General features: G+C 44.1%; 1 protein-coding gene across 4 annotated transcripts in view; it reads left to right on the top strand.

Moving 5' to 3' along the window:
- The window catches only part of NUP133 (nucleoporin 133), a 951,293-nt gene that overhangs the window by 420,560 nt on the left and 516,936 nt on the right, over positions 1–13,797 (top strand). For all 4 annotated transcript variants that reach the window (XM_077486543.1, XM_077486541.1, XM_077486544.1 and 1 more), the window contains one exon: positions 983–1,130. In XM_077486543.1, coding sequence (XP_077342669.1) covers positions 983–1,130 — 148 coding nt within the window. The remainder of the gene's footprint in view (positions 1–982; positions 1,131–13,797) is intronic.

Genomic DNA, 13,797 nt, shown 5'->3' with positions numbered 1-13,797 from the left:
CGTCAGGCATTATTAAGGCGTAAGTTACACATTTAATTTCCTGACTATCACATTTTTGAAGGCTTCTGACCTCTTTGTTGGCATTCTGTCCTCAGTTTCAATTTCAGAGCCACTGCTTTCTACTGGCTCGTACTCCCTATCCTAGTCTGACGGTGAGCACTCTCCGCTACTCTCGTCCAACATACTCTGGAGTATATGGAAAGTCTCCTTGCTGCTAAATAATTTTTTAGCCACCATGCCAGGTGTGTGCAGATGGCCACCATGCCAGGTGTGTGCAGATGGCCACCATGCCAGGTGTGTGCAGATGGCCACCATGCCAGGTGTGTTGGGACACTAGCTGGGTGATAAGTGTGTAAAAACAAAAAAAAAAAGCTTATACACACAGATCTGCTCTCCTTCTCACTGACAGGCTCCGCTTGAGGAGAAAGAGAGCCGATCACCTGCCAGCTACCCTTTGTAAACATTACACAATGGCTGTGACACAGCCGTCATGTGATCAAAAGGGCCAATCATAGAGCCCTCCTGCCGATCGGAGATGCAACATTTCTAAGGGGCACAACGCATCGGGCTCGCTTGGCTGCACATTCCCACTCCTTCTGAGTGGTGTTTAGGAACGTCCAGTCTGAAGGAGGAAAAGCTCACCCAGCCGTTTGCAGTGGTTAGATGGGAGTAGGTTAAAAAAGTGTTTGTTTGTTTTTTTTTTTTGTTTTTTTTTTGTTTTTTTTTCTGTTTGTAAAATTAAAATGTTTAAATTTCATCTGCGTACAGTGTGGCATGACTGCACAATGTCCAGTTAAAGTAGCACAGTGCTGAAAGCAAAACATGCCTCTGTTCATGAACGGGGTAAAGCCTTTCGGAGCTCAAGTGGTTAAATTGTTGGTCATAGTATATAAAGAAAAAAAAAAAATATTGATGTTTTGCAGTTCAATTGCACACTGATATTTGTATTTTTGCTCAATTTTATTTTTTTATTTTTTTGCAGTCTGAAGAAATGTTGATGTCTCATCTTGTGGTTCCCAACTTCTCTGGACAGTCGTTTTACATATATACAAAAGAAATTATTTTAGCCTGTTCCATGGGGAGTAAGAGAAGCACTTTGACACAGGAGACAATTTCATTTGAAGCACAAGGTATATTCACAGAAATTGAGTTGCCAAATCCTAACCACCTTTGTAATGCTTGAACTTATGTTCATGTGTAACCCCTTCTAGAAACACTTTCTGATATATACTGTATATTATGGTTGTGCCGATACTAAGCATGCACCAATACTTTCAGACTTTATTCGTTCAGTTGTCAGTGGCAATTATCGGTTGTTAAAGTGGAGTTCCAGGCTTATTAAAAGTCAGCAGCTCCAAAAAGTGTAGTTGCTGACTTTTAATAAACAGACACTTACCTGTTCCACGATCCAGCAATGCAGCCGAACGGGGTGTTGCTCCTCTCTGCCGGCGCCTCCATTGCCACTCTAGGCACCCGTCCATGACAGCTTTTGGCTTCACGGGCAGGCACGCCCTGAGTGGATAGGCGATTGGGACCTGTCGCGGGTCCCAAAATAGTGCCTAGAGGGAGGGGCCACCTAAGGCGAAAGGAGCAGCAATTGCCTTGGCGGTCCCTGGGCGTAAAGGGGGACGTATGACAGGAAGTCATCCTCCTAACGAAGCCCCCCCCCCCCAAAAAAAAAAAAAAAATGCATGCCAAATGTGGCATGTAAGGGGGCATGGAGTGCTTAAAGCGGAAGTTCCATTTTTGGGTGGTCTGGGTGCTGTGTCTTTAACAACTGATGACGCATTCAGCTGTCAGTGGGGTTCCCTTGAATTGTTAACCAATTAAAGCCCCAGGCCATTTGGCTGGTCAGTGACCAGAGGACTTTTTTACAATTTGGCACTGCGCTGCTTTAACTGCCAATTGCGCGGTCATGCAATGTTGTACCCAAACACAATTTGCATCTTTTTTTCCCCCACAAATGGAGCTTTCTTTTAAAGGTAGTTGATTGACTCTGTGATTTTTATTTTTTACGATATAAACATAAAAAGACCGAACTTATTTGAAAAAAAAAAAAATATTTTCTACTTATTGTTTTTAGAAAAATCCAATAAATTGAATTTTAGTCATACATTTAGGCCAAAATGTAGTCAGCCACATGTCTTTGGTAAAAAAAAAAGGTACATTTTCTGAAATTTCTCATTTCTTGAGGTGCTAAAATGGCAGGGCAGTACAAACCCCCTCCAAATTACCCCATTTTGGAATGTAGACACCCTAAGGAAATTGTTAAGAGGCATGTTGAACCCATTGAATATTTTATTGTTTTGCTTATTCAAGCGATTGAATAATGACAAAAGGTTTTTTTTTTTTTTTTTTTTTTTTTTTTTAATAAAAAGTTGTCACTAAATGATATATTGCTCACACATGCCATGGGCATATGTGGAATTAAACCCCAAAATACATTCTGCTGCTTCTCCTGAGTATGGGGATACCACATGTGTGGGACTTTTTGGGAGCCTAGCCACGTGCGGGGCCTCGGAAACCAAGCACCGCCTTCAGGATTTCTAAGGGCGTACGTTTTTGATTTCACTCCTCGCTACCTATCACAGTTTTGAAGGCCATAAAATGCCAATGGCACAGCCCCCCCCCCCCCCCAATTACCCCAATTACCCCATTTTGGAAAGTAGACACCTCAAGCTATTTACCGAGAGGCATGGCGAGTATTTTGCAGCTCTCATTTGTTTTTGAAAATGAAGAAAAAAAAAGAAACATTTATATGTATATTTTTTTTTCATTTTTTTCGATTTTCAAAACTTTGTGACAAAAATCAAGGTCTGCAAAATACTCACCATACCTCTCAGCAAATAGCTTGGGGTGTCTACTTTCCAAAATGGGGTCACTTGGGGGGACTTTGTGCTATCTGGGCATTCCATGGCCTCCGTAAGTGTGATAGCCAGTGAGAAATGAAATCAAAAACTGTCACCCTTAGAAAGCCTGAAGGTGGTGCTTGGATTTTGGGGTCCCGTACGCGGCTAGGCTCCCAAAAGGTCTCACACTTGTGGTTTCCCCATACTCAGGAGAAGCAACAGAATGTATTTTGGGGTGTAAGTTCACATATAGCCATGACATGTTTGAGCAATATATAATTTAATGACAACTTTGTTCCAAAAAATAAATAAAAGTAAAATAATAATGTGTTTTTTTCCGCCACTTGTGTCAAAATATAAAATATTCCATGGACTCGACATGCCTCTCAGCAAATAGCTTGGGGTGTCTACTTTCCAAAATGGGGTCATTTCTGGGGGTTTTGAACTGTCCTTGCATTTTATGGACAACATTTAGAAGCTTATGTCACACATTACCCACTCTTTTAACCACTTGAAGACAAAACCCTTTTCTGACACTTTTTGTTTACATGATAAAATATATATTTTTATTTTTTTTGCAAGAAAATTACTTTGATCCCCCAAACATTAAGTTTATTATTATTATTATTTTTTTTTTCTTAAGCAAAGGCCCTACAGATTAAAATGGTGGGTGTTTGATTTTTATTTTCATTGTTTTTATTGGTTTTATGCAGACAGTAAGAAAAACAAGATACATCAATCTTACATCATCAAGCAGTATTACAGTAGATAGGAGCTTACAGTCTAGTACCTGCAAGTGAGAGACATATGGTGTCAGAAAATATAGGCAATATACAAACTGAAAAAAGAGCAACGGAACATAACATGTTTTAAAATGTGGCCGGGATCTGAATAGGTCGCAGCAGAAAACAAAAGAGCCCCAAAAAGAAAAACTTTGAGGTAAACTACCGGGTGTGGATCCCAGCTATCCAGGTAAGTTGGCTCGGTAGAGATGGCTTAAATAATTATTCGTCACCGCTCACTAATGTTGTTGGGGGTGCATCTCACACCTACACCCTATTGCGAGCGGCCCCGGGAGGAGTGACAGAAGGACCCCCACCACCCCGAAAAGGGCACTTGCTGTGGTAGGTGACCCCCCCCCCCCCCCCCACCCGACCCAGACCTAGGTAGTCCGTCAGAGTCTGGACGAGTTTAAGAATATCCGAGGCCAAACTGTTTATACACTAATGGTATGTAAGACTGAATTCCTCAGATAAACCCGGTGATCCAAAGCGGAGCTGGACCCACTATGTGCTCAGCACCTATAACAAACAGGGTCTATAGTTTCACTATGTTCCGGCCATGAAAACTGAAAGACCATGCTAACTATGAGGTGGGTAAGAAGATCTGCAGACTATGCAGGTATCATGGAAGATATGAGATCAGTCAACTCGAAGCTTAACATAGATCGGTCAGATAAAGAGTAAGAGAGGGGGAGGAAGGCAAGGAGGAATCAGGAGGGGATGGGGGGGTCTACCAGGGTTTTGGGGCAAAAATCAAGTTTATAAACCCGGAAAGAGGGGGGTTTTGTGGAAGGTGGCCCAGGGTTCCCAAACTTTCTCAAAGAAGCAGGCTCTGTCCCTGTATGCGACTGACCATCTTCTCTTGTGTCATAATCCAGGAGATCTTTCGTTTAACTGCCCCGAATAGGACTGTATGTTGTTTCCAGTGTGCTGCTATGGTGATTTTGGTGCCCAGGAGGATAAAAAATATGAGCGCCTGAGATGGTTTATTGGCTATCCCATGAAATATTAAGATCATTTTCCCAGGCTAAAGCATAGGGAGGTTTGGCCACTGAAGAAGCTAGAAATGTATAAATCGTTGATATCCCCCCCCCTCCCCCTCTGACTCGCGATGTCTGCGCACCAAGACTCATATGTCGTGACAACCGGAAGATCCGGTCTATTGGGCCATCTAGAGTGTAGGAAATGGGCTAGTTGGGAGAATCTAAACTTTTCGGTATGGGGCATCTCGAGTTTCTTCAAGCAGAAAGAAAGCGAGACAGGACCCGAAGCGGTAAAAAAGTTGCCAATCCTAAATAGTCCTTTGTTGAGCCACCAACTAAAAGCCAGGATATTCATACCTGGCGGGAAGTCTGGGTTGTGGAATATATGCGTTAAAGGTCGGAGCTCTGAGGTCAATGCAGGGTTTTTGTGTAGCTGATCACACAGGGCTAGCGAATGAGAGAGGGTGGGAGACATGATAGGGGGTCTGCTTCTAGGGGGGGGCCCATATGAGATAGTCGATGGTGTGATGGGGGGTAGCCTGTCTTTCTATAGATACCCAATCAGGTTTGGGGCCCCAGGCATAGACCATTGAAATCTGGGCCTATTGTGCTGCTTGCTAATACCACCAAATGTTAGGTAACGCTAAACCTCCCTGCTTTTTAAGTCTATATAATAATTGTTTCGAGCCTCTACAGCCCTTGGAACCCCAGATAAATTGAAGGATTTTTGATTGAAGTGGCTGGATTTGGGCTTTCTTTACGGGGATAGGGAGGGATCTAAACAGGTACAGGAGACGGGGAAGGAGGGTCATCTTGATCGCAAGGATGCGGCCTAGCCAAGAGAGGCCAAGTCGGGACCAGGTTAACAGATCTTCAGATAATTTCGAAAGGGCGGAGGGATAATTGGCCGAGTAGCGAGTGTTCACACTAGGTGTTAAGTAAACACCCAGATAGGGCAACGAAGCGGGGCACCATGTGAATGGCAAGTCTTTCTGTAGGGTATGTACTAGATTCAGGGGTACTGAGACATTTATTGCTAGGGATTTCGAGGCATTCACTTTCAAGCCCGAGGCTTGTCCGAATGTATCTAAGAGTGCAAATATGTTAGGTGTGGAAATCAGTGGGGCAGTTATAAAGAGGAGCAGGTCGTCTGCGAATAGTGCACATCTATGTTCTTGTTGACCACAGCGCACTCCTCTAATGTCTGGGTGGGCTCTAATGGCAATAGCAAGGGTCTCTATTGCTATGGCGAACAGCAGGGGTGAAAGAGGACACCCCTGTCTGATGCCCTTTTCAATGCTAAACGTCTCGGAATAACAGCCTTGTAAGCGGACTTGGGCGCTTGGGGTAGAATACAAAGCTTGGAGGGTCCCGGGTGTTTGATTTTTAATTTCTTTCACACTATATTTGCGCAGCAATTTTTCAAACCCATTTTTTGGGGGGAAAAAAACACCCTTTTTTTTATTTTAATGCACTAAAAATCACTATATTGCCCAAATGTCTGATGGAATACAAAAGATGATTTTAGGCCGAGTACATGGATGCCAAACACGACATGCTTTAAAATTGTGCATAACCGTGCAGCGGCGACAAACTACATATATTTTTAAAAGTCTTTAAACGCCTTTACAGGTGACCACTTTAGATTTACGGAGGAGGTCTACTGCTACAATTAGTACCCTTGATCTGTCCTTCGCAGTGATACCTCACATGCATGGTGCAATTGCTGTTTACATGATGCCAGACCGACGCTTGCGTTTGATGTTGCACCTTAGCAATTGTTGTCATTTTCTTGTTCTCTCTCTATTGTTCTGCTCCTTTGTACTGTATTCTATTCTGCAATGTTTTATTGTTAACTATTTTTTTCCCAGGTACACCATTCAGCTGCAGCATGGATTTATCTTGACAGCAACAGTGTTTGCTCTCACGATACATAAAGCCGTGACTCCAGCGCTGTTGGAGGTGATTTCACCACCACAGTATAAAAAAATAAAAAAAGATTAATATATATTTTTTTTTTTTACTTTTGATTTATTTATTTTTTTTACCCTTTTTTTATTTAACTGTAATAGTTCTAACTGTTGTAACGGTTCCAGGACGATCGCAGGCCCAGAGGAGGCCGAGTGTCTTACCGTGGGGTGTAACAAGAAGGCCGCCGGACTATAAGCACCCACGAGGAGAAGCTTCCACCGCTCCGGAGGGTCAAACGACCACTTTCAGAAGTACTCCTCACCCCCCAGCCCAATAAGACCCCCTTGTATGCACAGAACGGGGGCCAGGAGGAGCTTGCAAGGGGAGTTGAGCTCCACCACGCCATCAGGGAGTCACAAGATGGCCACCGCAGTAGCTACAGCCTCTCAGCCCTCTCCACAGCACCTGGAGCTGACTCCAGACCACAAATTGGTCATAGCTCCGGCTATTCTTCACTTTACATCAGGGCCACACTGTTTGGGGACCCCCTCCCCTGCCTCTACAGAATCACTTCTTAATCGAGCCTTTGGGGACCAAGCCCTATCCCCGGCTGGCCCCCCTGCCATAATCACCCCTGGTCCCCAGGGCCCAACCACACAAATCTCTTAGTCCTCCATAGAAGAACTGTTTATCAAGTTCTCGACGCTCCTGGATAGGGGTCTCGCAGCTAACGCAGCAGCCATAAAGGGAGAAATCAGGGCAGATTTGCAAACTATAGGCTCCAGGATGGATGCCATGGAAGACAAAATTGAACAAACAGCGGCCATTTCCCATCAGTACACTGGGCTCATTCAAACTTTGCAGGATCAATTAGATACAGCGTTTACACATATTGATGACCTGGAAAATAGGTCCAGGAGACTGAACTTTAGAATCAGAGGCCAGCCAGAATCGATTACGGATGTCTCAACGGCAACACGAGATTTAATCCGAGCTCTTGTCCCCAACATCCCAGCAGCTCGCCTGGAACTGGACAGAGTCCACAGAGCCATGGGACCCCCCAGGAAGGATGGGTCTCCCAGAGACGTCATTGCTAAACCTCTATACTATGCTGTGAAGGAGGCGGTGATGAAACAAGCCAGAACCCTTCCGCAAATCTCCTGCCAAGGACACCCCGTGCAAATATTTGCGGACATTTCCCCCGCTACCATCCAAAGGAGAAGAACCTGGAAAGGACCATCATATCTGGGTTCAAGAGTATTTTCTCACACACTTCTTTATCAGGACCCAAGTACCAGGAACCAGCTTGTGTGTTCCTGTATCTAGCTCAGGATCTGGACTGTAAGGAAACACTTGCAAATGGATATGGGTTAATTCTCGAGATAAAGCGGTAACATAATAAGTCAATACATCAGATTGGAGCTGTAATTTATGTGGGAAGTAACAACCCAGACCATGGTTTCCCCTTGGAGTGTACCCGACGCTGAATAAGACAATGGGTAGGCTGTCTGGCCAACTCATTCCCATTCCCTGAGACATTTTTAGCATTCTTGACTGTATTGTGCCATTGAATCTTTCCACCTTTCCACTGCTCTGAGGAAAGCCGGCCCCTGATCGCTTTCTGACCTCTGGGGCACCATATCTGCACACTATTTATGTTGGAAATCTTTTAGCTTTGATCTTTGCTGTCATATTGGTGATGGGGTAGGCCTCTAGGATAGGATGACTAATGCATACTCGTATTGGCCATGTTTTGCCATCTGGATGTGGGCGATCTGGATGTTTGGCATCTGGATGTGGGCGATCTGTAAGCTGGGAACTCAGCCTGCTCTGAGCTTTTGCCAGATGCTTCAAAGGTACCTTTAACGTTCCTTCTGGATTGCATTTAGCACAGATGGTGCATGACTTGCAAAAGTTGTTGGTAGGTGGAGTCATCTCCAGAGCTAAGTAGTATTTGTTGATCAGGGCGTTCATCAAGCTTTTTGACAGATGAGAGGCACTGTGGGCCCACTGTACCACTGCAGGAAACATTGATCGTGGCAAACATGGCCTCTTGTTTAATTCCATGATTCCTTCAGTTTCTGTAGCTCCTTTCTTTATCCACACTTTTTTTTCTTCTTTTTCAGATGCTTCTTTTTGCTTGTTGAAATGGGTCCTACTCACAATAGGGTATTGTAGAATCATGGTGGTCTGTACAGTTTCTTCAGGGGTATCCACTGGATCATTCAGGATGGGTGCATTCACCCTGCTGACCACTTCTCGTGTTCTGTTTGCAGCTTGTTTTGCAGCGATATCTGCCCAGTGTTAAAATCTAGCATCTGCTCCTTGGGTATACATTAAGGGCTAAGCCCCAGTCTTTTCATTACTGAGACAACTGGGGATGGCAGTGATTGGTTACCTGGATGACCTGTTTCTGCGAGCAGTGACTCATCCTGTACTGCAGGACAATGTGTTGATAATGATGCACTCGCTGCGGGACATTAGTTTGGTGTTTTAACCTTGAGAAGTTTGCCTTCCTCTGAACCAGTGGCTGGATTATTTGGGCCTGGCACTGGACTCGTCATATACCAAGGTGTTCCTCCCAGCAGACTGACTTTGGTCCCACTGCTTTTGTCCCACATGTGGTCTCCTCTATGTTCTTGCATGTAAGCATTGGGCTTTCTGGGTCAACCCTGAGTCAAATGTGCAGTTTGGATGAGGGTCCTGCTGGGAGAAACCCTGTCACAGTAGGACAGATGTCCTCCTTTCCTAGACGGCTATATTCATCTGGACCAATAGACGAGGGCCTCCCTCCTGTGGTAGCATCAGTCTCCTTCCCTTCAGGCCAGAAAATTCTTCCTCTCCCTCCACTGGCCAGTAGTCGCAACGGATTCCAACTGATCTGGCCATGGTAGTATCCTGGGTACAAGCTTGGCATAGGGTCACTGGACCCCCGGAGTAGGCTTGGCTGCTCATCGTGTCCTGGAACTTTGATCAAATTGTGTCCAGAGCTCTGGGCGGACTTTTTTTTTTTTTTTTTTTACGCATTTGCCCAGTCAGGATCCTATCACATTGTGCCACTGTGTCTCCACCAGAGTGGCATGGGAAGGCAGCAGCAATGCTAGAGGCATTACACATTCTTCGGTGGGCAGAAGAGCATGTCTGTCTCTTCTGCATGTCAATCTCGGGGTCAAATTACCAGGCACTTTACATCAGTCATCTGATGCTGGATCACAGGAAGTGGTCCTTGCACTCAACCCTGTTCCATTGAATCTGCCTGTGCCAAAGGTCCCCGGCCATGACTCTGCTGGTGATTTTTTGCCTCTGTAGGAAGGTACTGAGGTTTGTGGCAAGAGTGAAGGTCTCCCTGGTGGATGCAGTGGATGTGCTGTTGGCACTGTTGGGTCAGTATTGCCTCATCAGTTTACTCCTCTCCAGCTTCATTACCGTCTGAGCATCTGAGGCCACCTTGCTTGACCATCTTTGGCTTTGACGACACGGCTGTTGATGTCAGGTTTTGAGGGACAGGGTTGTCAGGTTTGGTAATCCCCACATGTTGAAGGCATGCAAGACTTGGAAGGCTTATATCGCCTGGTGCAAGGTTCTATGGGTTCCATCCCACTCTTTCTTGGTGGCTTGGTTTTGGCCTTTCACTTAAAGTGTTTGGTACCTATCATATTCCTGATTTGTGGCTGCTGTACCATGTATGAGAAAGTATTCTGTTCTCGTTGTACTGCTTCCTTTGTGTGAAATCCCTGGCACTCCTGATAGTCCACTTCATTTCCCATAAGAAACTGACCACACTAAGCAGGAGAACAACACCTATGGTCAGATCTGTGGTTAAGCTGGGAAATCAGCCTGCTCTTCAATGATCAGACTTGCCTGACATGCCCCACCTGCACAGCCATGCACTGTGAAGATAAAGTGATCAAGTGTCTTCATGCAATGTGCACTCCTCCCCCATCGGGTGTACCCTCACCTTTAAAATTAAGCCTAGAATGGTTATCAGCAGTTGGTCAGGATGTATCCTATTAGTATACTGGCTGCTGTATGCTGATGCTTCACACTTGTCAACTCCTTCTCATGATAATAGCCTAGCTTTATAAGGATACCAGTATTTCCTGGTCACTTCCACCAAGCTTCCTCACATATGCTACATAAGGAAAATAGGCATGCAACAGTGTAATGCTGTCTAAAATATTTAATCTTTAAAAATACTCGGTATACATGCAATTCACATTTGCATAATAAAAACATTGCTTGTGAAGTGCTGTAATGCTGTAGTAGTGAGTAGGGATAGGGTCACCTGTATTCCGGATCTGCAGCCCCGGTTACACAGTGTCCGGTATATCCTATAACTCCTCTCCAAATGACATCCTACTTCCCACACGTCAAACAATCGGGCTCTTCCCACTGGTTTTGTCACAGATCTTGTGACTTCCTCTGGGGAAAAAAAGATTAAATAGTGTATACAGTATTACACTATTGTATGCCTCTATTTGCCTTATGTGTCATATGTGAGGAGGCTTTGTGGAAGTGACTGATATCCTTATAAAGCCTGGCTATTATCAGGAGCAGGAGTTGAACTGTGTGGAGAATCAGCATACAGCAGCCAGTATACTTATAGGATACATCAGAAAGACCCTGACCATCTACTGATAACAATTCTAGGCTTAATTTTAAGCCCTTAAGGTGAGGGTACACCCGGTGGGGGAGGAATGCACATTGCATGAAGACACTTGATCACTTTATTTTTATGGACTTTGATGTTTATTTTTATTGCATGAACTTTGTTCAATAATAGTATATCACTTTGTATTGTGTGTGATTCACGGAGCACGAACACTTTAATATATATATATATATATATATATATATATATATATGTGTGTGTGTGTGTATATATATATATATATATAATGTGTGTATATATGTGTGTGTATATATGTGTGTGTATATATATATATGTGTGTATATATATGTGTGTGTGTGTGATATATATATATATATATATATATATATATATATATATATATATATATATATATATTTAATGTGTTAGGAAATGTGTTAGATCCCCCTCTCCCACCACAGGCCCCTTACCAAGGGAACAGTGGATACAGGATGAGGGGTGAAGCTCATGGGATCAGGAAGAAAGGCAAACTGGTTACTCTGCAGAGGAAACAATGGTTGATGAACCTCTTCAGCCTCGCAATCTGAAAAATTGCTGGTAGTCTCCTACAGAGATGGTTTGTGCTTCTTTCAAGCTACCTCTAGCAGAGTCATCTTATAGTTCTTTCGTCTTTAGGCTCCTTAAAACCTTCACAGACTTTTTATGTGTTTTCTGTATATACATTATTAGAAAAGCTTATTTATACTGAATGGAATTGCCCAGATAAGCATTTTTTTTTTCCCTTTCAAATAGATTCACAGCACTCTATCCCATGGAGGGTATATTATGCAAAAGATGTAAGGTACCAGCAGTTGATGCTGTGGTTTCTAGTGTGAATAATAGTCTAACTTGTCCAGTTAGACAATGTACAAATGCTTAAAAATCCATCTGATAAGTTGGAATTTCTGTTAAAATTCTTTCTTTGGCAGGTGCAGTTATTCCGCCTGCAGTTGCTGCAATAGGCATCTACCAGTCCCCAAGGGACCAGTTTAGACAGGCCCTTAAAGAGGTCCCTGCACAACAGGCCCACAATCTGGCCGAACTACCAAAGATGCAATGTTTTGCCATAGACTCCATTAATGATTCTATTCACCTGGCGCCCCGCCTTGCACTTGTGCTAATACACATGTGGTTAAAAAAATAGGTCAGCAGAAGCCACTAGCAAAAGGCTTTTGGCTAGTTTCCTTTTCCATGGGGATTTTGGGAGGATTTGGGCAAATACATCCAAATGATTTCTAGTGGGACGAGTAGGGCAGCACAGTGGTATAGTGGTTAGCACTTTCACCTAGCAGCAATAGGGTCGTTGGTTCAAATCCCGACCACGATACCATCTGCCTGGAGTTTGCATGTTCTCCCTGTGCCTGCGAGGGTTTCCTCCGGGTACTCCGGTTTCCTCCCACACTCCAAAGACATGCTGGTAGGTTAATTAGACCCTGTCCAAAAAAATTGGCCTTAATATGTGTATGTCAATGTTGTATGTGTTTATAAGCGTGTCAGGACCTTACGGGGTAAAGGACCGCACAAAGCCACGGATGGACTCTGGTGGCAAGAAAGCGCCCTGAGGTGATTCAGTTCGCATAGGTAGCGCTATACAAGTCACTCACTCTTTTGCCAGTCAAAAGAAAGTATACACGTCTATCATTTAAACTGACAGTCTCCCCTGCACCAGGGGGATCCACCTCTAGGCAGTGGCGACAGCCTCCGCCGCCAGGCTCTAGAGCAGACTTTCTCAACCTTTTCAACACAGAGAAACCCTTGAAATAGTTCTCCAGTCCCGGGGGAACCCCTGATAAAAAATAGAAATCTACAACTCATGATACATTAGTGTGATGGTCAGTGGGAAGATTGGTCCTTACACTTGTTGTCATTGGGAAGAATTACCTCCTTATAGATGGCTAAAAAGATCAGTGGTGTTGGTGGGAACTTATCCAAGAGACAAATGGCCCAATGCTGAAGGAACCTCTAGCAACCTCCAGAGGAACCCTAGGGTTCCACAAACCCTGGTTGAGAATCACTGCTCTAGATGGAAGTCTCAGGATCAGGCCTAGGCACAGAAAAGGGCCAGAAATCTGCAAAGCAGAAGACTAAAGCCTCACTCTCCAGAGTGCAATACTCAGAAGTCTGGCAAGTGTAAATTCAGGACAGATGGGTCATCTCCACAGTATCTCTAGGATACAAATCAGAATTCCGGGAGTTTCCACCGTCTCGTTTTCTGAGATCAAATGTTCCCAAACATCCAGGGAAAAAAAAAAACTGATTAAACAGATTACTGTCTCAAGGGGTGACCATACAGATTTCCACAGAAAAACAAGGTTTGGGGTTCCATGCAAACCTCTTTACAGTACCAAAACCAAATGGAGATGTCAGACCCATTCTTGATCTAAAAAATCTAAATTGGCTCCTGAAGATCCACTCCTTTCGCATGGAGTCGATCAGATCAGTAGTTTCTATCCTACAAGGAGGAGAACTTCTGGTGTAAATTATCATCAGAGATGCATATCTGCATGTCCCTATATTTCCTGCTCACCAAAGGTTTCTGCAGGTGTTCACAAAAGTAATGGCCCTACCTTTAGCCAGGTTAAGGGCACAGGGTATAACAGTTTTGGCGTATCTAGATGATA

The sequence above is a fragment of the Lithobates pipiens genome, unplaced genomic scaffold (genome assembly GCF_037356315.1).
Source record: "Lithobates pipiens isolate NorthernLeopardFrog02 unplaced genomic scaffold, aLitPip1_a1.2 Scaffold_18, whole genome shotgun sequence".
Taxonomy (NCBI): Eukaryota; Metazoa; Chordata; class Amphibia; order Anura; family Ranidae; genus Lithobates; species Lithobates pipiens.
The sequence above is the reverse complement of the archived record's forward strand: the minus strand, read 5'-3'. Positions and strand labels throughout refer to the sequence as shown.